The 23,973-nt window shown below is 40.2% G+C and overlaps 1 protein-coding gene across 3 annotated transcripts in view; it reads left to right on the top strand.

Moving 5' to 3' along the window:
* The window catches only part of EXT2 (exostosin glycosyltransferase 2), an 82,598-nt gene that overhangs the window by 1,870 nt on the left and 56,755 nt on the right, over positions 1 to 23,973 (top strand). For 2 of the 3 annotated variants that reach the window (XM_081891586.1, XM_081891588.1), the window contains exons 2-7: positions 2,141 to 2,706; positions 3,082 to 3,171; positions 10,069 to 10,185; positions 13,699 to 13,894; positions 16,564 to 16,703; positions 17,121 to 17,214. In XM_081891586.1, coding sequence (XP_081747712.1) covers positions 2,171 to 2,706; positions 3,082 to 3,171; positions 10,069 to 10,185; positions 13,699 to 13,894; positions 16,564 to 16,703; positions 17,121 to 17,214 — 1,173 coding nt within the window. In that variant the 5' untranslated portion in view covers positions 2,141 to 2,170. Of the gene's footprint in view, positions 1 to 1,091; positions 1,142 to 2,140; positions 2,707 to 3,081; positions 3,172 to 10,068; positions 10,186 to 13,698; positions 13,895 to 16,563; positions 16,704 to 17,120; positions 17,215 to 23,973 lie in introns of all 3 variants that reach the window. The other variant, XM_081891587.1, reaches the window with a different exon arrangement.

Raw genomic sequence — 23,973 nt, 5'->3', positions numbered from 1 at the left:
CTGGGAGGGACACCTTAATAAGTTAAAGAAGCTTAATGAAGAAGGCTTGCAGCATGTGGATTAACTTGAGGGAGGTGGAAGTGATTGTTTTGGTGCTTTTTGGTAGTAGAATATGAAAACTTTTTCAGATAGATCCAAAGCCCATAAGACAGGCATAAGCGGTAAACTCGGCCCTCCAGATGTTCCTGTTCCTTGCCGTCTTGAAGCTGTTTTTTCTCCAAGGGTGGGAAAGCAGACTGGGTGGTGGTGGTTATGTTGAGTGGACAGCTGCAGTAAGAGGGAGTCTTAACGGTTAAGCAGCCCTTGCTTTTCCATTCCTAATCAGAGTCTGTGAAGTCATTTTCCTGTAAATAGCAGTGAAACCATACTAGGAAGATATGAGGCCCAAATGTAGTCCTGCAGAATAGTAAAAGCATAATAGTAAATTACCAATAAACTTGTATTCCTTCTGATTACTGATAGATTTGGCAAAGAGAGCCAAGAACGCTATTTTGCTGAGGCAATCTAGCTGAAATGTTTAAGAGCATACACACCCACTGTCATTGTTGCTACAATACCTGGCATCTTCCTGTTATCTTTGTTCTGCATGTGGTAAATTGGCATCCCTCTAGGCAGGAATGGGGTTGGTCATAGAATAGTATTTTGCTGGGTGTAGTTATGTTGCCCTGGGAATAACTAGTCAGTCACAATTAAAAGTGTTAACACTTCTTAATTTAAAACTGTTATAATACAAATCATCCAAGGTGAAATAAAAAAACTTTAATCTACCACAAGCCATGATTGCATAAAATATTAGTTTTAGAGAATAAATACCTTAAGATTGTACAAGTGAAAATAAAATTCTGGCAAATGTTAAGTATATACAGTTTAATATGTGACTGAACACTTAACATGTGCATGCCTTTACAGAGATTTGGGTTTATTTTTTCCTAGAAATTGTAAAATAGCAAGCTGCAATATAAATAAAACTTCAGGGCATTTCAGCTTTATCTGTTCTGCTATCTGCAGAGTTGGTGCTAGTACTTAACAAGGACATGTGTTGTTGCTACTATCCCTTTAATTATTGTGTTTCTCAAAATGTTTCTTCCCAGGTCCTAACTGTGCCTGCCCAGTTCTGCTTTGCCAGTTGTGCAACTGGGAGGTATTATGTATACAACATTTTGTACTCCGGTTTGATGCCAATATTGAAGTGCAAAATACTCACATATCAATACCAGATGTGAAGGGTTTAGACATATATAAATAGCATTTTCACCTTTTAAAATATACATGAGAAGTGAATGAGAATGAGAAAAAATTACAACCATTGCTGGTATGTACTTAAAAACAGACGTTCCATTTTATACACATGTGTGCCCCTCACATCTAATGCAGTATAACTGGGATATGGGTGGTGCTGTGGTCTAAACCCCCGAGCCTCTTGGACTTGCCAATCAGGTCGGCAGTTCAAATCCTTGTGATGGATTGAGCTACTGTTGCTCTCTCCCAGCTTCTGCCAACCTAGCGGTTCGAAAGCACATCAAAGTGCAAGTAGATAAATAGGTATCGCTCTGGTGGGAAGGTAAACGACGTTTCCGTGTGCTGCTCTGGTTTGCCAGAAGTGGCTTAGTCATGCTGGCCACATGACCTGGAAGCTGTATGCCGGTTCCCTCACCCAATAAAGCGAGATGATTGCCTCAACCCCAGAGTCGTCCGCAACTGGACCTAATGGACAGGGGTCCCTTTACCTTTTCCTTTAAGTTTTGTATAAATGCTGCTGACCATTTAGTTTCCCCTTTTCCCCAGTAAAATGAATTCTGTCTGTAAAACTAGTTTGTTTTTTATTGTAAGCTGCTAAACCCAATCAAGAACCTGCCTTCCGTAGCAGCACTAGATGTTAAATAGCAGTAGATGACAGAAGAAAAATTGAGAGGTAGTCTACATTGGTACATGCCAATGATATTGCCTTGTTTGGTCTGTTGAAAAACAACAGTAGCATTTTCATCTTAACTGATATTCTAGTGTGTTGGCAGTACAGTTGCAAACCCCAAGAGCCCAATCATGTTTTTATTTTATTTTAATTACATGGATTTCTGACCAGGTTGCCACAAATTAAACATACCCTTTAAAAATTTGTTTTTCCATATATTCTGTTTTCCAGAAGCTTGTGGGAAAGGTGGCTTGTTTCATTATGTGTGCGTCAGTCAAATATAACACCCGGGGTCCAGCCCTCATCCCAAGAATGAAGACTAAACACCGCATTTACTACATTGCTCTCTTCTCCATTGTGCTGTTGGGCCTCATTGCTACAGGCATGTTCCAGTTCTGGCCACACTCCATAGAGTCCTCAAATGATTGGACAGTTGAAAAACGCAGCATTCATGATGTGCCTGTGGTCAAGATTCCAGCAGACAGTGCCATCCCAGAACGAGGAGATCTCAGCTGCAGGATGCATACATGTTTTGATGTCTACCGCTGTGGCTTCAATCCCAAGAATAAGATCAAAGTCTATATTTACTCTCTAAAGAAGTATGTGGATGAATACAACATGCCTGTGAGTCATACCATTTCCAGGGAATACAATGACCTGTTAACCGCCATCTCCGACAGTGACTTCTACACAGATGACATCAATCGTGCCTGTCTCTTTGTGCCATCAATTGACGTACTCAACCAGAATATGCTCCGTATCAAGGAAACTGCTCAAGCTTTGGCACAGCTCTCCCGGTACTTACACATATCTTACTGTGAATGCTAGAGCTACAACAGTAAAGCAAGGGTAAGGGGACTAAGAGGGGGAACCAGATAGTCAAGGAGTACATTGGTTTTCAGTCTTAATTATTGACCACCCTGTTCTCCCACTGTTTGGTAATTATTCATTTGGGCTTAAACATCAAGCAGGCCAATTGCAACTCATTTGAGAGTGCCTGGTTCAGAAATCATGCGAATGATGACATTTATGGCTAATCTGTGACCATTGGGCTCCTGCATTTTTTATAGAGCTGTTTTGTTACAGAGTGGCTTTGGATGTGTGCTTATCTCTGAAGCTCTGGTTTCAAGCATGTGTGGTGGTCTCATTTCCCCATCATTTTTCTTTCTCAGTTGGAATCATGGGACAAATCACCTCTTGTTCAACATGTTGCCTGGAGGACCGCCTGACTACAACACAGCACTTGATGTTCCAAGAGACAGGTAGGCAACTCTGGGTGCATCTCAGCTTGAAGCAGAGGGGTTTGTATGGTGGTTAACACAGATTGAGTGAGGGACATCCACATTCCCACACTATCCCTGTACCTTTAACCTATCGGCATGCTTCTCCATCTCATTGTTCTTTAGCACGATACATCTTAGGTTGCGTCCTGTTTACAACTTCCTCCTTTCACTTCTCTCTCGGACCTCAATATGAGAGAGAGGTCATCTTTAACTGTCCTCTGAGAAGCAAAAGAGCAGGCATGGCTTCCTTGTTGGTCTCTAGACTAGTTAGTTGGACTAGAACTAGAAACCTTTCTATCCAAGCTATGTGTATCCTACAATAAACAACTTTATTTTTTTCCTACCTACAAGCATCTCTGTGTGGGATTGCAGCAAGAAGAGTCTACTCTCTAACCACGATTAGCTAGCTAAGTGCTGCACTTTCTGCATACTAAGGTGTTTCAACAGGGTAATTGGCCCACTTCTCCCAATAGGCAACTTGTTTCTGTTTCTTTGAGACTTTTTAGAACAAGTCTCTAAACAAGATCCAGAGCTATTGGGAGTCAAAGTGTGAATTTATTTATATGTCACAAAATTGTAGAGTTGGAAGGGACCAAGAGGATCATCTAGTCCAACCCCCTGCAATGCAGGAATCTTTTGCCCAACATGGGGCTCGAACCCATGACCTTGAGAGTCTTATGTGGCGTACACACTTCCCCCCTTCTCCATTTTATCCTCATAACATCCCTATGAGGTAAATTAGGCTGAGAGACAGTTACTGGCACAAAGTCAGCTAGTGGGCTTCAGCACTGAGTGGGGATTTGAACCACTACTCCACTCTGGCTGCGAGTGGCTGAATGCTTTGGACTGGCCCTGTTAACACTTACCCTCCTTGTGCCATTTTGTCAACTTTGCTGCTTCTGAAACTTAATGGAACATAAATATACTGCTTTCTAAAACAAATTACTTCTACATAGCATTTAACTAGTTGGCCTTGATTTACAGCCAACCAAAGGGTATCCTCCTATTGAAGACGAGAACTTTTTTTAAATCTAAGTTTTACATCTTAGAAACATGGCTTCAGTTTGTCTCTACTGACTGTTAGTATCTGCATATCTTTATGTGGAGGTTTTGCCATTGATTTGAGTGGAATTTGGATTGCCCTCAAATTCTTGTGTATATATAGAAAGTCACACTCCAGAAGTTCCTGTACAGAGAGCAGTCAAGGAGTATTTTTGTTTCCTCTGTATGACTTTTCGTAAAAAAAGGATTATTGTGTATGTATTGGTATGGGTAATTTAGTTTTTTAGAATCTTATGTCACAATACTTATATACCTCCTGTGTATATATGATGTATATATACATATATACCTCCTGTGTATATATGATGTGAGTGGCCAATAGAGGACAGTCAAGTATTATTATTTTACCATCTAAATGTGTAAGTGTGTGTGTGTTCTTTAGAAAATCCAAGGTATAGTCAGGCTGATTAAATATTTGATATCACTAGGTGTAAGTTTCCACATTTTTATTTATAAACTCTTATAGGATTCTGTGCCCTTCCCTCCCCATTATAGGTTAAATAAATAAAACATTTTGTCTAACCCCTATGCTTTTTTGCTGCCACTTTTTAACTCCAATCTGTTTCTTTAGCCACCTTTTACTACACACGGCAGCAAGGTATAGACATGGGCTGAGCAAACTCAGAGACTTGCATCAAATATGTTATTATTTAATAAAACTTATTTAATATAATAGGGATTTACTTGAAGGCAGGTTATTTAATCAATTAATAATAATAATAATAATACCCCAGCCACTCTGGGTGGCTTACAGCATATATTGAAGCCTAATAAAACATCAAACATAAAAAACTTCCTGATACAGGGCTGTCTTCAGATGTCTTCTAAAAGTTATCTCTTTGACATCTGAAGGGAGGGTGTTCCACAGGGCGGGTGCCAGTATCGAGAAGGCCCTCTGCCTGTTTCTGACAGTGCCTGTAACTTCACTTCTCACAGTGAGGGAACCAGCAGAAGACCCTCGGAGGAAGTGTCTGGGCTGAACGATGGGGGTGGAGACGCTCCTTCAGGTATACTGATTTTTAGAAGACATCCGAAGGCAGCCCTGTTTAGGGAAGTTTTTTTTCTGTTTAATATTCTTGTGGGAGCTGTCCAGAGTGGCTGGAGAAACCCAGTCAGGTGGGTGGGGTATAAAATAATAATAATAATAATAATAATAATAATAATAATAATAGATAGATAGATAGATAGATAGATAGATAGATAGATAACCGGAGCATGCACCACTCTGGTGTGACAGTCTGCAGGCAGGCAGGGGCTCAGCCAGCATACTAGATAGAGCTGGTAGACAGCCACCCTTGACACAGAGTTGACCTGCGCCTCCATGGACAGGTGTGAGTCCAAAATGACTCCTAGGCTGTGTTCCTGGTTCTTCAGGGCACAATTACCCTGAATTCAGGACCAAGGAGTCCCCCACACCTGTCCATCCCCTGTCCCCCAAAACAGTACTTCTGTCTTGTGAGGATTCAACCTCAATCTGTTAGCCACCATCCATCCTCCAGCTGCCTCCAGACACTCACACAGGACCTTCATTGGTTATGATTTGAAGAAGAGGTGGAAGTTGATATCTTCTGCATACAGGTGAACACTCAGCCCAAACCCCCTGATGATCTCTCCCAGTGGCTTCATATAGATGTTGAAAAGCATTCGGGAGAGGACGGAGCTCTGAGCCACCCCACAAATGAGAGGCCAGGGGTCTGAACACTCACCCCCAACTCCACTTTCCGGACATGGCCCAGGAGAAAGGAGCTGAACCACTGTATAACAGTGCCCCCAGCAATGCTTGGTTTGTTAATAGTTGATATGCCACTGTTACTTTAGCAGATGTTACTGGTTCTTTAAAAGTGTTGTTGCTAGTTCTCATCCCTGTGCAAAGCTAATAGCCAGTCCCCTTTTCTCCGCTTATGGTTAACTCACAAATACTCCACCTGAAGCCTTCTCTCTGGTCAGAGTTTCTAAAGCGATACAGGGTGGAACAGGATCTCCCAGCTGTCACTTCTTGGTTTCGGTTTTCTTCTGAAACCTTCCTCCTGGTCAGGCACTTGAACACTTGGCCGTGAAGACGTCACAGTTCTCTTCTCTGATGTCTCCTGCAGTCAACAGTTAGCTTCTGACCAGAGTTGTAGTAACTTAATGGAGAACTTTCTTCAGAGTCTTCCTCTCCAGACTAGCTTTCCCCCACTTCTGCCTAGAAGTCTCTTCACTTTCTGATGGCACAATATTGTACCTGTCTTTATATTCTCTGTCAGAACCGTTTTGGAATATACTGTATACTTGTCCAGTAGGTATAGGGTGGTATACTACTACTACTACTACTACTACTACTACTAATAATAATAATAATAATATTAATCCCATAGAAATGGGTCAGTGGGCAAACACTCACTAACATTGGATATCAGCCAGTGATCTTGAACAGAATGTACACTAAGTGACCTATCACAATGTGACCCATTTCAATTCTCCTGTCAGTAGGTATAGGGTGGTATACTACTACTACTACTACTACTACTACTAATAATAATCCCATAGAAATGGGTCAGTGGGTAAACACTCACTAACATTGGATATCAGCCAGTGATCTTGAACAGAATATACACTAAGTGACCTATCACAATGTGACCCATTTCAATTCTGTCCCATATAAAAGCCAGATTCTGCTGTTAGCTGTCATAACGGAAAACCTTACAAGAATGTAAACACCTCTTTTGAAACTAACAGCCTAGCTGCTTCTTGGCCTGCTGCCAACTGAGCCTCCACACATTATCTTTTCCTGGCTTCAGTCACAACTGAACTGCCAGTTTTTTCTCTTCATACCGTTAACCCTTTACCAAACAAGCACTGTTTATAACGTAGCAGTGTTGCTAAATTTAAATTTTCCCTCACCATGTTCCTTTTTCTTCCCACTTGCCTTCAGAAATCTAAGAGTTAATATTTTGGTTCTTGTGCTGCAGAGCGCACACCCAAACTGAAATACTTAACTGGGTGTTGGTTCCCTGTGGCTTTGCTTAGGTAGATGCACACCTGCGTTCTCAAGGTTGATGAAGTGGGGTTAACATTGCTTACTGGATCTAAATTAAAACAATCTGGTTACTATTTCTTAATTAGGAAGGAGAAACAAGGAGCAAAAGTGCAGGAGAAGTAACACATGAGCCAAATTCAGTTTTTTCTTGCTTTCTTGTTCAACACCTCTGAATTCATGTGAAATTGGGAATGTGAGGCTTGAAGGATAACAGCAGCATTCTGCACTGCTGTGCTGCATGTCACTTAAAATAAATGGAAAAGAATGCAAAATAATCACTGGTTTTAGGAGCTAAAACTCATTCAACACTTCCCTCATCTAGGTCTCTTTCTGTAAACACACATGTAGCCTGGGCTGGTATGTTTGAGTTTGCTTCCATTTTTTTATGGGAGGTTTGAAATATTATATTTTTTCAGCACATTTTGGGTGATTTCCAACATTAGTTAGAATACACTTGTTGAAATCAATGGACATTGAACTCTGGAACTCTGAAAGCAGTTCACAGCATTTATATAGCATTAATTGTTCCTCCTTTCTGGAGTTCAGCAACAGCTGTTTCTGGTTTTTTTAATGCTCAAAATAAGTCATGGAAAATAACTTATGTAAGATTGTCTGTTCTGATATAAACCAAATATTTGTTGTACCCCTCCTGAGCATGAGTTTTGTTGGTTGAGTAGAATGTGTTTAGATGATCAAGGAGTTCATGTGGGCTTGATGGGGTGGGATCATAGGAAAGGTGAGAAGGCACCAAATTTCCATGCTCATGAATGCTGGAACTTCTGCTTTTCACTAGAGGTTGCATTAAATGACTCTGCAAGTGGAAGGCAACTCACACAACAGAACTTTCTCTCCCTCCTGCCTGCAGCCCCTGTACCCGCCCAAAGCCTCTCCATGGGGTTGAGGAGGGGGCTACAGAACATTGTCAGCTGTGCCATATGGGGCTGAAGTTAGTGGGGGATCATCTCTTGCAATGGGTGAAGGAACCTTCTGCTCATGTGACCAGTGGAATCCTCTCATTGTCTTCTCAGCCATGAGGGCTAGTCTTTTCTTTTAAAGTACCGTATTTACAGGAACTTGCGCATCACATTTCATGCAAAATCCTCTGTTGGATCCTGATGGTGAGCTACTCTGGGCTCAAAGTATTTCATATTCTTAGGTACCAGTAGCTGCAGCAGCTTGAATGATCAGCTGAAGAAATTTGCTCACAGTTAACTCAATAGTAAATGTATGTAGTGAGCAGCTGCACTGCCCAACGGTGGTCCTTGCACAGTGCCTATAATGGGCATGTATCTATTTCACTGAGCGAAGTTTAAGATCTAAGTGAAGTAGATGCTAGTTGGAAGTAGTGTGCCTGGCCCTGTTTGTTTTAGTGTCTGGAAATAATAAATTCTACTGCTGTTCAGGGGATTTTTGGCATATACTTGAAGTGATGGGTTATGTTCATCTAATCTCCAGGACCTGAAGTGATTAAAAAATAAAGTAAAAAGTATGCTAATTTTCCTGTAATGTGAAAATTGTCTTCCCCATAGGGAAGTGCTATAGCTCAGTGATGGAATATATGCTTTGCATACACTGGGTTCCAGGTTCAGTCTCCAGGTAGGGTTGGGAAAGACCCTTGTTTGAAAGGTAACTTGAATTTAAATTCACTGTTTAATGCAAGCCATACTTGAAGATTCTTCCTTTGCAGTTCTACTGAGGTTGGACTGGGTGTGTGTTCTTGATTGTTTCTTTGAAGTTTGAATAACCTGACATCATATGACATAAAGAGGTTTACAGGAGGAGACACCCACCTGTAAAAATGGACCTGCTCACGGGATCCGATTCCCCACCCCTGGAATAAAGGCCTCTTTACTCAAGGAAGTTTCTTAAAAGACTGTAATCTGAGTTGTTTTAGGTGCGAGGTGCCGAAACTACATATATAAAGAAATAAAAGTTCTCACTTCTCAAAAGCTGTGCAGAGAGAAAACAGTATTTGGGAGATACTTTTATTTCTGATGTATTATCTGCAATTTTAAGAGTAATACAGCGAAGTCCTTCCCCCTAGAATTCGATGCTTAGGCACACAGTCGACTGTAATGAGAGGGGAAATGTTGTTTGGGTTTTCCCCTGTTGTAAAACAGCGCATGACCCAGATTAATACCACATTGCCAGTAACATGTTCCAAGAGATGCAGTCTTCTTTCAATCTAGATGTGTATACTAGATTCAGGGTATTGAAGATGAGCTTTGCATCGCATCAGGTCATAGGCTACTTTCTGGGAATGGCAGGCTGAGAGTACCTGTCATCTGGAGGCTCTCTTCACTTAACATTTAACAATGTATTTCAAAAATGTATACCACCTTTCCATTTAAAAACCATTTAGTGCACCTTAAAGGCGGATAGAATAGTGTTTCCTAGCCAGGATGACTGTGTTCTACCACAGCCGTGGGATTTTCTGGGAATTACAAGTGGGGAAAGTGCTGTTGAACTCAGGGTCTGCTTGCAAGCTTCTCTTAGGCATCTGATCAGTGACTGTGAGAACAGGATGCTGGACTAAATGGGAAAATGGTCTGATCCAGCAAATCAAGCTGTGCTTATGTTCTTATTTGAACCTAGAATGCCTATGTAGGATCTTCAGATATCCGAACTCATTACATATATTGTTTTTGAATCAAAATGTTTCTAAAACTACAGAGAGAGCTTGCCATTTTCCTCCACTCCACCTCTCTGATTTTCTGTCTTTTGAATAGGTGTTGGGTTGTTGCGGTGGGAGGGGGGAATGTAGCTGTAACTTATCTTTTTCCATTTCTCCTCAGAGCTCTGTTGGCAGGAGGAGGTTTTTCTACGTGGACCTACCGACAAGGCTATGATGTCAGCATTCCTGTTTATAGTCCACTGTCTGCAGAGGTGGAACTGCCAAATAAAGGGCTGGGGTAAGCTGAAGATGAGTGGGAGAATGCAGCATATTTTGCCTTCTTGCTAACAATGTTATATAATGCCACCTGCATCTGAGCTGCTAAGAAATTCAGCCCAGAAAACCAAAAGCATGCAGTATCGGGGACTGGGGGAAGCTGGTTGTATAACTGCTCTTGTAATTGTTGAGAGCTATGAAGCCGAAATATGGCTGTGTATTATCTGTCAACAGATTATCTCATAAGTGCTATAGAAAGCCCAAGTTCTAATTACACTTATCAAGGTTTCCTGAGCAATAATGGATGCTTTCCTGGGAACCTCTGACATTTGCTTTAACTAGCAAAAGTTAACACCTAAAAGTTGGGGAGGAAGGGAAATTTATCAAAGTGAAAGTGGTTTCTGCTGCTCCAGGCTTGGCCACCATCACAGTCTAAAATGTGTGACTTGCTTTCGGGATCATCTGTTTCTGAAAAGGGTTTGTCTCTCTTGTTATGTGTCCCTGGATTCTGCTGCCTTTCCCACCCTAGTAGTATTTGGCAATTTCAAACTTCCAAAATAAGAGTGCCTAATTTTCACTGTCTTGCTTTCCTTGTTGAATCCACTAGAGTAGAATGGCAGTGAAGAGTGGACAGAAACCTTGGAGCAGGAAACCATGCATTTGGTCAGGAACCATAGCAAATGGGAACTGAAAATTACTTTTGATTTAGTGGGTATTTGGGCTTTCCATGGTACTCATACAATAATGTTTACTCCTTTCAGTTTTAGTTAAGTGACTTACATAAACACTCTTTCTTAACTTATCTTCAGCGATCTTTTGCTGAAGTAAGATAGACATTGAGAGTACTGAATCATAGGCATTGTTTCTCTCTCACAAACATTTTTTGACAAACGTGACAGTGTCACTTCTGGAGAAAAGTCAGTTACAAAGGGAGGAATTCAACATTGCGCTTTTCTGAACGTTTCTTCAGCACAAGCATTTTAATTTATCAGACAGAATGATTTGGGGAAAGTGTGGGGGGGGGGAGAGGGAAACAAGAGAAAGCCTCATTAGTTGAACTATCACAGGTTAGTTGAATCTGGGCCAATAATTTCAGTGAATGGAAAACGGCACATATTCTTGCAGTCTTGTCTACAGGACACTAATTTGAATATTAAAAAATAGAAAACAGCTAATGTATTTTTCAAGAAAGCAAAACAGTGCACAGTAAATCATTGTGCATATCTTTGCCATATCTGTTGGGGAACCTCCCCCCAGAAAAAGTATCAGGAGACTCCCCAAGTATGTAGAAAAATATTTGTGTATTTGTAAATTAATAGAAATGCCACCACCAGCCCTCTAAAAACAAACAAGTGTTGAACATCCTTAGTAGCTTCCAGAACTCATAAATAATTGAAGTCAGGTGAACATTTAATTACCGCATTTATATCCCACCTTTTATCCAGGCAGCTCAAGGTGCCATACAGATTCCTACGCTTCCCATTTTAACCCTGCAACAACTCTTTGAGGCAGGTTAGAATAAGTCACTATGGCTCATCCAAGGTCATAGTGGGTTCAAATCCCCTGAGAGTGGAGATTTGAACCCTAGTCTCCCAGGTCATAGTCTGATACTCCAACCACTTTAGAAGCATTTCACCAATTTTAAAAGATATGTTATAGGGTTTTTTTACTGTTCCTGAAACTTTTGAATTCTTCCATGGGGGGAAAATTCAAAACAGCCCCCTCCTCCCCTCCAACCCCCCCTTTCCCTCCCTCCCTCCCCAACCTCTGTTCTGAACTTTCGCATATCTAGGTTTAGTATAATTTACAATTTTCTTTCATAAGGACTGAAGGCTGTGCTGTGAATGAAGAGAAATATATTTAAAGTTCTGTTCTGCTCACAGTCCTGCATGTTAGGTGTTCACCATTGTATTGGAAATTGATTTCTCTTTTTATTCATAGTTGGGCTTGAATGGCAATTTTTTTTAAAATAGCGATTTCAGTCATGTGCCACTTAGATCATCGGCATTTATGGTATTTGCCTGAAGCTGTGCTGATGCATATTTTAACTGTTAATTTGTTTTGGAAATCTGAGATGAGAGTTCAGTTTCATTTTATTACACATCTGTGGCTTTGCAGATATAAAGCCTGGAGTGCCTGCAGTAAGCATGTGGGGAAGACTTCAGATAACAGGTTTTAAAAAACACTCATCTCTACATATATCTTGCATCTTAGAGCATCAAGTAGGAATATTTATCTTCATATGTGCTACAAAGTTGTAAATGTAAGAGGCAGCTATTAAAAGAAGGTAAAGATATGGGAAATAGTTGAGGCACTGGTTAATTTAAGGTCTTACCATAGACCAATGAGGTTCAAAGATGGGATTATATACCTGGTAGCTACCTCTCTCAGAACAACCTGCTGGTTTTTGAGGTTTGTAAAGCAGGTGCTCAGCAGACTGTATGTTGAACAAATGGCTCCAGATTACTCAAGTGAACCAAGATAGATGCAATGAGGAAAGCGACCTCTCTTCCTGACCCAAAATATGGCAAGGAGCTAAACTCTGACTGTTAGAGACACATCCTGAGTTCCAATAACACAGTTGTGTGATTTAAGCTGTAGAATACTGCTTGTGTTACTTTTAAAGTTATGAACACTTCACTGAAGAATTGCATAGGTTTCTTACAAATTGCTACCCAGTCAGAAATACACTTGTAACTTGGATTTTCTAATGTGTGTTCGTTGTTTCCAGAAGAAATCCATTTGATTATAACCGAGTTCGTGTTTTTTTGTTTCTTGTTTTTTGGAAAAGAAGGAATGTCTGCATTGCATCATGGAGGATATAGGTCTTTAAGTTTTATGGAGAACTTGCTGTGTTAATAAGCAGAATTGGTATGGCAGCAGTTATCAAGAGGAAATGTCACTTCTGTTGTGCACTTGCCACATAAGTAGTGCTTAGAACAAGCTGGCATTTAGCCAAATTAAGAAACGATGCAAGAGTTTAATTCAGTAGGAAATCCTTATCAGTATGATGCCAAGCCCCCTAAAAGGCTGTGCTGTCCAATCTGCTTTTAAAGACTATTAGCAGTATAAGTGGGAGCGGAGTCCCACTTATTTCAGTAGTGCTTCCTTCCAAATAAGTATGCTTAATCTTGCTACACTACATTGCAGTTCTCTGCCTGCTTGTTCAAGTAAGTCCTGTTCATGAGTGAACATGCAAAGGAACTGGCTGTAAACTTGCAATCTTTTCATACTTGTTCATGGTGGGACTCCTTGTGTATACTTCACTCATAGTTCACAACTATGTATTTTATTTATGTGCTAATATCTACTGCTAGTTGGGTCTTACAGCTAGTATATGAATCCTTCCAGAATTCAACTTTATTGTGCCAGTATAGGATCATTCCCAGCTCATTTCTTTCTAAAGAAAAGAGAAATGCTATGGCTATAAAGCTAAGAAGTCTGAGTCCCGCAGCAGTATAAAGGGAAACACATATCAGATTATCTAGTGAGAATCCTGCAGGATTTGTCAGGCTCTCATTTTTGGGGTCTTCAGTCCCCGTAGGTACTTCCTCCTTTCCTCTCAGATGGCTCTTCATCCTGAATACCGTTCTGACTTGGAGGCTCTTCAAGCTGAGAATGCAGAATCTGTGCTGATCCTGGACAAGTGTACCAACCTCTCAGAGGGAATCCCTTTTACTCGTAAGCGTTGCCACAAGAATCAGGTCTTTGATTATCCCCAGGTGCTTCAGGTAAGTCTGCCTATAGTGCCTCTATCACTTTTGTATTTGATTACAGGAAATTATGGATTGTGACATATGCAATTCTATGCAATTTTTATTCTGAAGAATAAGATGTATTATATGGTCTGATTACACTTTGGATATTGTTTTTTGCTGTCAGTTTTAAGGTGTTCTGGTGTGTGATGCTATGTGCTACTTTTTTAATTTAAAGGAGAGAGAGGATGATATACAGCTAAGTCCTACTCAAGAGTAGACCCATTGAAAGCAATGGAATTATGGGTGATATTAAACTAAGTTTGAATATGTAAAGTCTATTGCTTTCTTGAATATGAGTTGGTTGGATATCCCCTTTAAGTTCATTGCTTTCAGTGGATCTGCTCTTTCTTTTCTTTTTAAATTTTTTTTGGACTTACTCCAGTGTCCAAATTCATTCTTGTACTGAGCATCGCTATAGGATTTCTTGTCCTCATACTTATTCTTGAGAGAGAGAAATTGTAGGTGGATGTGGCTTACAAATATAAATGGCCAAGGACATATTTGAAGACCATATTGCCGTAGTTAAATAACTGTACTTCCCCGAAGTCATGACAAACGAAGTTGTTAAACTAGATTTCATGCCTGTACTGCTGCACCCAGGAAGTGGCAGTTCTGTTATATCTACAGCTCCAAAGTCATATTTCATCAGGCAAGGAAGATAACATCTGGCCTGCATGTCTCTTTAATGGCTGCAACATATACAGCATAAAGGTGCTTTGGTGTAGAAATATGGCAAGGGAGGTTTTGCTCCTAACTATAGCAAACTAACTCATTCTGTATGTAAGTTCAGAGATTAAAAAATGGACTGTTGTGCAGATGTTTAATTAGTTGCAAAAGAAAGATGCTTACAGGTCTGTGTTGAGGAGTGGAAGGAAGGGCTTCCCTGAATTCAAATGTTCTGTCTGAAGATCAAACAATTTCTCTTCCCCTTCTTTAAAGGCAGACAGAATCATCCTAGAATTGCAGTTGTGAGTTTTTGCACCTTTAACAAATAAAACTTTGACGAGAGCTGTCCTGCAGAGATAGTTAAGATAGCTTTCCCTCACAGAACCCTGCATCTCCATTTGGAATGTCTGGCTGATAACGGTGATAATGTGAGGATATATATTTATAGTAGGTTTTGTCTAGACAGGAAAAAAAGGCTAGTTGGGTAAGAGGAGCATTTTCATCCACATCATAGTATTTCCTTTCCCTCCTTAAACCCATTTTTATTCCCTTACTCCTAGGAAAACTACAGAGGTTTCTTAACAAGTGATATTTGACTTTTTTGTTCCGTGTAAATATATGATAATATAATAGTATATTAATATATGATAAAATAATCTGGCATTATGATTCCGGAGACCATGCATAACAACATGAGAAGAGCCTGCTGGATCAGGCCAGTGGCCCATCTAGTCCAGCATCCTGTTCTCTCAGAGGCCAATTAGATGCTTGTGGGAAATCAATAGGCAGAACCTGAGCACAAGAGCACTCTCTCCACCCACAGTTCCCAACAGCTGCTTCATAAGTATCAGTGCCTCTGACCAAGGAGACAGAGCATAGCCATCATAGCTAGTAGCCATTGAGAGCCTTTCCTCCAATGAATATATTGTGTGGGGGCACATTTTCCACACAAAACAGCCCTGTTTTCAGACACGTACTTAACAGTGTAGAAACATTTGGATTGGGAGGGAGGGTCATAAACCGTAATACTGTGAAGTAGATACTTGAAGTGGTTTTATATCTTACGGGTTTTTAAATGCATGATTTTATAAGCTGCTTTATGAAAAGTATTCTTGAGAATTGGATTATAAATATCTCAATCAAACTAATCAAAGTATACTGTGAATGCCAGTACACTTCACAAACCATATTAACCTTCTGGGCAAAATGCAGTTCCTATCACAGATCCCGGATATAAATTTGTCTGCTACAGAATACACACAATTACAGCATTTTTATTTAGGAATAATTTTATTTCACACACACCCATAAAGATTACATTTTTAAAAAAGAAAGATCTATCACTTTTTATCTTATTGGCTTGCTTATAGCACTGGGTGTAGTTATGTTTCCTAAGAATTCTGCTGAAACTAGAAAAAGTGTTTCACATGTTATCAGCAATTGAAACCCAGAGCAAACTTTGAAATGGTGGTCTAGAATTTGCAGCACTCAGGGTTTTTGGTGCTGAGCCTGCTTCCTGCTCTCTTATAGTACCTGTGTTTTACACCAACAGGAGCAGAGAAAGCCCAAATTTCCTTTCTTTCTTAAAATTGCATGAGTGGACTTCTGTTCACAGTACATTGGAACCCTCTTCTTACTATCATTTTTTTTTTTGTGAGTTTCAAATCCAGCCTACAAGGCAGCATGTATTCATTATATGGTGTGGTAATAATGGGTATTGACATGACAAATAAATTAACAGGGGAGATAGTGGAATTAAAAATAGACTTTCCTCCCTCTCTCCCATGCCACCTGAGCAGAAAAGGCAGTGTGATGTCTTCAGATGATGCTGGACTGCAGTCCCCATCATCCCTGGCTATGCTGGTGAGAGCTGTAATCCAAGAACATCTGGAAGATGCCATGTTAGCTACCCCTTCAAGGGGTAAGGAAGTGTCTTCTATCTTATCATATCTATTTTTGTTTCCATTTGCTACCAGGAAGCTACATTCTGTGTGGTTCTGCGGGGAGCCCGCTTGGGACAAGCTGTGCTGAGCGATGTACTTCAGGCTGGCTGCATTCCTGTTGTCATAGCTGATTCCTATATTCTGCCTTTCTCCGAAGTTCTGGATTGGAAGAGGTAGTTTCACTATAGTCGTGTGTGCTCCATTGTTGCAACTTGTTTGGATCTGGAATGGCTTTACAAAATCAATGCTGAACACTCAGTTGGTAGAGCTTGAGACTCTTAATCTCAGATTCCTGCATTGCATGGAATTGGAGCAGATGAGCTTTGTGGTCTCTTCCAGCTCCACAGTTCTAAAACATTGAAATAAATATACTTATAGACTGAACCCCATTAATGTTTATCCAGGGCATCCATATTGTATTACATTTATTTGGTGTGTGTTGAAGGGAGGGGTAGTTCCTTTAGATTTATTTTCAAATACTCCTCCATGGGCTTATCTGTTTGACTCTGTGTGAGGAGAATCCAGTTTTGGGTAATTAACTACTGTACCTACAATTCTCATTGTTTTCCTTTTCATTCTTCCGCATTTAGAGCTTCTGTGGTGATACCGGAAGAAAAGATATCTGAGATGTACAACATTCTGCAAAGCATACCTCAACGACAGATTGAAGAGATGCAGAGTCAGGTAGAGTAAATTTGAGTATAGGTCATGAATATTTTCCTGGGAGCCAAACCTGAATTTACCTGCCTGGCTGTTGTGGAGGTTGAGGCAAATGTAATAATGATTTGCATGTTCCCATATTTTACCATTTAATTAAAGGTGCTTAATATTGCATGTTGCTGAATTGTGCAAAGTACATACAATGAAGTTACTCAGATGTAATTTTATGTATTGTTCTGGATCAACACTGCATATCTCTTAAAATTAAATTACCACCCATATCTTGCCACCTACGTGGCTGATTTGACCTGCTGAATGATTCGCTCCTAAGTAATTTTAGGATGTGGAGGATTTCAAAGTTCTTTGACAAACTGGTTTGTATTTGAAGCTTTGTTCATTACGTTTTATTTACCTAGGGCTCTAAATGATAACTTGAACTCATTGGGGCCACACAAAATGGAAGAAAATGGCACCCTCTTGTGACTAACATATTGAACTAAATTAATGTATGAGGAACTTGGTGTTAGCATGCCATATTTGCAAAATCTAGCAAAGATTTTTATATATTTTTTGTTTTATTTATTAAGTTTGCATTCCATGCAAGTACAAATTAAATTATCCTGAGACCTCTAGCTTTGAGATTTTGTTTTCAAAAATGTTTTTCCTTAAGGACATGAACATCTGAGCAATGCCTGGTGAAATTTCATCATTCCCAGAGATCAAGGAGAGGGGATTCAGTACTTTTTATGCGTCTTTTCCCTAGTCTGACTAGAGGAAGCAGAATAAATTATGGAAAATAAGCAAATATATGCAGATTGCCTACTTTGTATAACATTGATAAGTTGCATGATGTATATAGATCATGGAAAGTTGCTTTCTTTAGGGTGGAATTTTAGTTTTGCTCAATTAATTTTCTTGTGTGCAGATTATAGGCAAATCTATTCATAAACCTCTGGTTTGCGTTCCCCCCAATATAATTACTCAAATACGGTGGTACCTCAGGTTAAGTACTTAATTTGTTCCGGAGGTCCGTACTTAACCTGAAAATGTTCTTAACCTGAATCACCACTTTAGCTAATGGGGCCTCCTGCTGCTGCCGTGCTGCCGGAGCACGATTTCTGTTCTCATCCTGAAGCAAAGTTCTTAACCTAACCTGACGTACTATTTCTGGGTTAGCGGAGTCTGTAACCTGAAGCGTATGTAACCTGAAGTGTATGTAACCCGAGGTACCACTGTAGGTCCATCACATACGTAGTATAACACAAACCATATATACATTTAAGAAGGTAGTAGACATCTATCAATGCTGTACATTACAGAATGGAAGCAGCAATGAGTTAGTGATTTTCCAATTGTATAGTCCAGATTACTGACGAAATGAGACACAGAACACTCTTAAGTATATTGCAGGTATTTGCACACATGTTCATATAACAAGCTACTTCAGTTTTGATTAAAATAGATAATCTACACTGAACTTTAGAAGTAAGATGAGGAAACCTTGCTCTAGGACAGAGTTGTCTAGATTATGAACGAAAGGCTATCAGTATAAAATATGACTGAGAATTGACACTTCAAAAAATTTACTTTAAAAAGGGGGCACCTAATACCAGTCTGAAAATATGCATGTTCTGTTTTCTGAGTACACATCAGGTAAATTCCCAACACTTTCTTCACAATTATGAAGACTGGACATGGCTTTTATTTTTTTTTATTTTTTAATAAGGAGTCAATCTCTTGATCCACTCTGCTGTGAGCCTCTGATAAAAAGTGTGCCTGGGGAATGTAATCAGGAGCACAGGGATAGTATTGAGATACATGAAACTAAGCATATCATAAAACTTTCATAATTAATATGAAAAGCATATTTGTGAAATACTAGGAATCTTCCTATCCAAGTCACTTGATATGAGGCAGTCCTGGAAACTCCAATATGCACTTGGATTATGTATGACGTAATTGGATTACTTGGGGCTTGGGGGGGCGTGTTTCTACAGTTTTCTTGTGCTCAGCCACTTTACCAATATGACAAACGGCCAGAAGAGGTCTCTGTTCCCTTGATTCATACTGATTTTCTTAGCTTCTCACTAGGCATTCTATGTGGGCATAGAGACTCAAGTAGCCAGTTCAGTTAGGCTGGAAAACACTGCCTTTTGATTTGCTACTGGGGGTCATGAAGAATGTGGCTTTGCTGTAAGAAAGTTCATAGATGTGACCTGATAACGCTAGCTATTCAGATTAGCATTATTGACTCTTTCTGTAAATGTGTGAGTGCTTGTTTCAGCAAACGTCGTAACTCCAGTCCTGTGCTTGTGGTAGATGCCGTCAATTACCATCTAAAATCTATAGTAGTAATACAAAGAGCTGCAAATACATCTCTGTACATTTGTAACTGTGTTTATAGGTACCGTAACCCTTCTTTCGTCTACGTAGGATGCAACATCTGGCAAAGATGTCGGGATGAAATTAGAGCCACATCTGTCAGTGTTCTGGAATCGCAGAATTGTAGAGTTGGAAGAGCTCCAATAGCTCCTCTCATCAACCCCCTCCCCCAACTCCAACTTAGACTGCCCCAGGCTTTAGAACCATTGACATAGATCTGTCTGGCTGTCTTGTGGACCCTCCAAGCAATGAGGCACTACACCTCCCATATGTAATTTAGTTTCATACTGCATTTTTGTTAGGAAGTTTAGGCTAAATCTATTTCATTTAAAAATAATTCCTTTTTGACCTCAAAGGGTAAACTCACTACAAGTGATTGGTTCTGACCTGTATTAATGGAGGAGCAAAATGAATGGGAGGGGGGAGCACAGAGAGAACAGGAAGAGAGTTGGAATAGCATAGAGTGAGGGAGATGGATGGGATGACACAGAGCTGTGCAGTCCTGCAATGAGGCAGACACCACTGGTTTTGGCTCTGGCCCTGCCCATTGCTGGCATGCAGACTCTGACAGATTACCTCCCAGGGAATGCAGCCCTGCTTTAGAAGTATATAGAGAAGTTACGTGGGTTCTGTAGCTCCTCCCGATGTTAATTTCTGTGGAGTGTCTGGACTGCTAATAACTTCAGCTTACACATTTAAGTGAAGGTATGAGTAAAATAAAACCCTGAATGATTAATGCCACCTTAGCTTAATTGCTCTGTCAAAATGAAGCCCCTGTTGTGGTGGTAAAAAAGTTTTCACTATATTTTTTGTAGATTGCACGTACCTAGGGCGTATAATTTCACTCTGATCTGAGTGTAACTTAATGAAAACTTCCTTTAAAAACATTAAGTGCAGTGGGTGGGGAGAAACACTGCAACATTACAAAACAGTTGATTCCTTTATTGTAAGGGAATAGGTATGGAATGTGAGAGTACAGGTTTTTTTATATGTCTTCAAGATCAGTTCTGACCCCAAATGCATTTCAAATACAAATTTGAAGGAGGCAGTATTAGAGTCGTAGGCGTCTCTTGATCAGAATAATAATAATAATTTATTATTTATACCCCGCCCATCTGTATGAGGTTTCTTTTTTCTAGCCCTAAGATTAATATTTGTGAACAGAATTTTTTTAAAGGCAGCAGAATATATTCCTGAGCATACCTTTCAATGGCTTTTCCTGAACTCTGCTGTTAGCTCTACATATCATGCACTGAATGCCCACATTTTGCGTGGCAACCTTATTGATTAGTAGATTTTTATGTTTCAGCTCCTATAGAATCTCTCCAGTGACAGACACCTGGTTGTGTGACATTTGTAGAAAATGCCCATTCAGAAACTGGTCTCTACCATAGATACTGACTAGCAAAATAGTCCAGGGATGCACATTCTTAGTTTGTGTGAAGAAGCCCACCACCTGCTTAGCAGCTGTGCACTTTTTTTCTTTCCCCCCTTTCTTTTTTTGCCATGGAGCTATTTCACAATAAAGTGATGGGTTAAAGATGGCCCTTGACACAAAGGTTAAAAACATACTTGTTTTCTCTCTAATGTGAAGGGAGTGGGGTGGGGCGGATGTGAGAAGAGAGTGCCGGGACTTGCCAGCAGGTTCTTTTTTTCTGTAGCTTTTCAATCTCTTCCCTTCCATTTAATGTTTTCCTTCTTAAAAGAGATATACTTCTGTGGTACTGTGCAAGCACCCATGATTAAAGAAAAAAAGGGGGGAACAGAGCTTCAAGGTCTTGCTGATTTAAAACTGCTAAGGGAATTCCAAGTTTGAGGGTGTTTGAAAGCTACTGCCTCAGCTTGTGGCAGGTAGGAGCCAATATCATAGATGCACAATGGTCTGTGTTGACCAGGGAAGAGGAAGGGAAGGGGATGGGGGTGGGGGTGCAGGGATGTGTTTTCTACACTTTGAGGGCCATTCCCTTACCCTCATGCTGTCCCATTTTGTGATTTGATCTTCTGTAATATTGGTTTGTATCCCCCCTACTTCACTTCTTCTAAGATTATTATATAGTGCTTTTAAAAGCCAGATGTAGCTTGGGGAGTGATACATAAAAATACATTTGCTTACACATCACAGTTGTTCCGTTGTGACAGTCATTTGTGTGCAGGGCTGTGATACAATTACTGTGCAAGTATGTGAGAGAAGACGCCCACATGCTGTAAGCTACATGCACACCTGACACAGCTGTCTGGGAGTGGGATGTGAGGTATTCACAGCTTCTCGTCCTGTAACAAATGAGCACTGTGAGGCTGGCTTCTAGAGGAAGTCCTTCACAATATCAAGCGACTTTTAGATGTGAAGAAGGGTGTGCATAGCTCTAGACCTTCTCCCTTGCAAACGTGATGGTGGTGGGGTGAGTGACCAAAGCCCTTTACAGTGCAAATCTTTTGTAAGAGCAAGACTAGGCTATCTCCATTTTCCTAGTTCTTTTGCCTGTTTGGGACTATGTGTCTTTGGACTACTATCCTAATGGCTCTGAGCACTACAGCCAGAGCAGGGGGAAAAAAATTATGTGGCTTTCAACTGTGTGGCAAAAGCTGTAAGAGAATCTTGTACTACATACAGGCAGAAGGGTGCTGGCTGAACCAGGGGCAAACTCCCTCATTAAGAGTCTTAAAATGATTTTTGTTAGAATGAGGTTTCTGTTAGAACAAACTCTTACCTGCCTACCACCTTCTGTACTATCTGATGTGAATTTGAAGGTCATCGCTACTCAGATGTTGGTTCTAAATGATGTTACATTGTTTGGCCTCGCCTGGCCTAGCGCTGAATTGAGAAAAGATTCAAGATTCTTCATTTGCAGGCTCTAGCTTTTGAGTCTCTGCTAAATTTAATCATGGTTGTTGGGTTTGAAATCGCAATACTTTTAAACTCTTCCTTGACCAATTTCATTTATCTTCAAGTTTTAATAACAAATATTTCTAAGGAGATATTTAGCTTTTTGTGCTTCAGCTGCACATGGGGAAGCTGGAGGCAAAACAATAATGTTGAATTCTAGGGAGATGATTCGATGCTTACTCTCCATTGTATGTTCTGTTACAGTGTGGAATACATAGTGGAGTTGGGGTTTATCATGGATCATGTAGGCAACTCCGGGCCCTCTCAACTTCCACATATTATTTTTAGGATGTAATATCAATCATTAAACTTGGTTGCTTTTGCAGGAGCCCATTTGTGGACTTATAATTATGATGTGTTACCCATCTGTAAACTTTTTCTTTCTGCTCTTGAGATTTTAATTTCCTAAACTCTGTCAAATAGCTTATCTCTCTCCATCTTTTATGAGGAGTTGTTCTTCTGCATTTTCTATTTCTCAGATCAAAGATTACTGACATTGTGAAAGTCATCATTGGATGGTTTCTTGGTGGCCAACTTTATCCCTAGTTTTGCTTCTTACCTGTCAAAGTATATTATTTGCTCTAAAACTGAAATTGATTTTCTGATTCCTGGGCACCCAAATTTTGATTGAAATCATTGTTTTTAGCATTCTAGGTTGTTGTGATTTAGTCCTTAAAAAGTATCTTTTAGACAAGAAATGGCATACATTTGCAGCACAGAAAGGCCTGAAACCCCCCTTTTTTTGGGGGGGTGAGTCTCTGCTGCTGAGGTAGAAATGTATTCCATACTTTTTGAATTAAATCATCTCTTAAGATGAGTGTGCAATATGTGTCCATGTGTTACTTTAGCCCCCAGGAAAAGTACTTGGATATTGTGGAGGCAAAATTTATTTAATATAAACTTACTTTGCCAGGAAAACATAATATATAAACCAGAGTTGAGAAGCTGTGGTATTTTATGGTTAAGGATTGTGTGGCTTAGGCTTTCTTGTCCTCTTTTCTCTCTGCTGACTTGCTTGCAATGAGACCTTGGGCAAGTCCAGCAATCTAGACTTTTTATAATCAAATTGGCTAAACAGTTTGCCGTACAAGGCCTCAAGCCCACCTGAATTTCTGACACATCTTTGACTGCTAATCCTGCAAACTGATTTGTGTTCATGCTTAATCCCATGCAGTTATGCCTTGAAAGAATGGAAATATGGTGTCCATGTGTGCTTGGAGTATGTGAATGTCCCCATTACCCCCCACCCCAGCCCCTCCTTTTAGTTTTACAGAAACCAGAGGTTTCTTCTGGCTTTATCTAACCCCAGCAGACTTGCCACTTGGAAGAGACATGAGCCAATTGAACTTATGAAACTGATAGCAAGCTGGCTGAACACATGGATTTCTGAGACCACCCCATGTCTGCTAAGCAGCTCTGTTGCCAGCCTGATTTCTTTAAAAAAAGCCACCTAGTAAGCATTCTTCTCAAACCCTCCCTCCCTCATATTAGATTCACATGGAGCCAGAAAACTAGAT

The sequence above is a fragment of the Podarcis melisellensis genome (assembly GCF_964234715.1).
Source record: "Podarcis melisellensis genome assembly, chromosome: 1".
Taxonomy (NCBI): Eukaryota; Metazoa; Chordata; class Lepidosauria; order Squamata; family Lacertidae; genus Podarcis; species Podarcis melisellensis.
The sequence above is the reverse complement of the archived record's forward strand: the minus strand, read 5'-3'. Positions and strand labels throughout refer to the sequence as shown.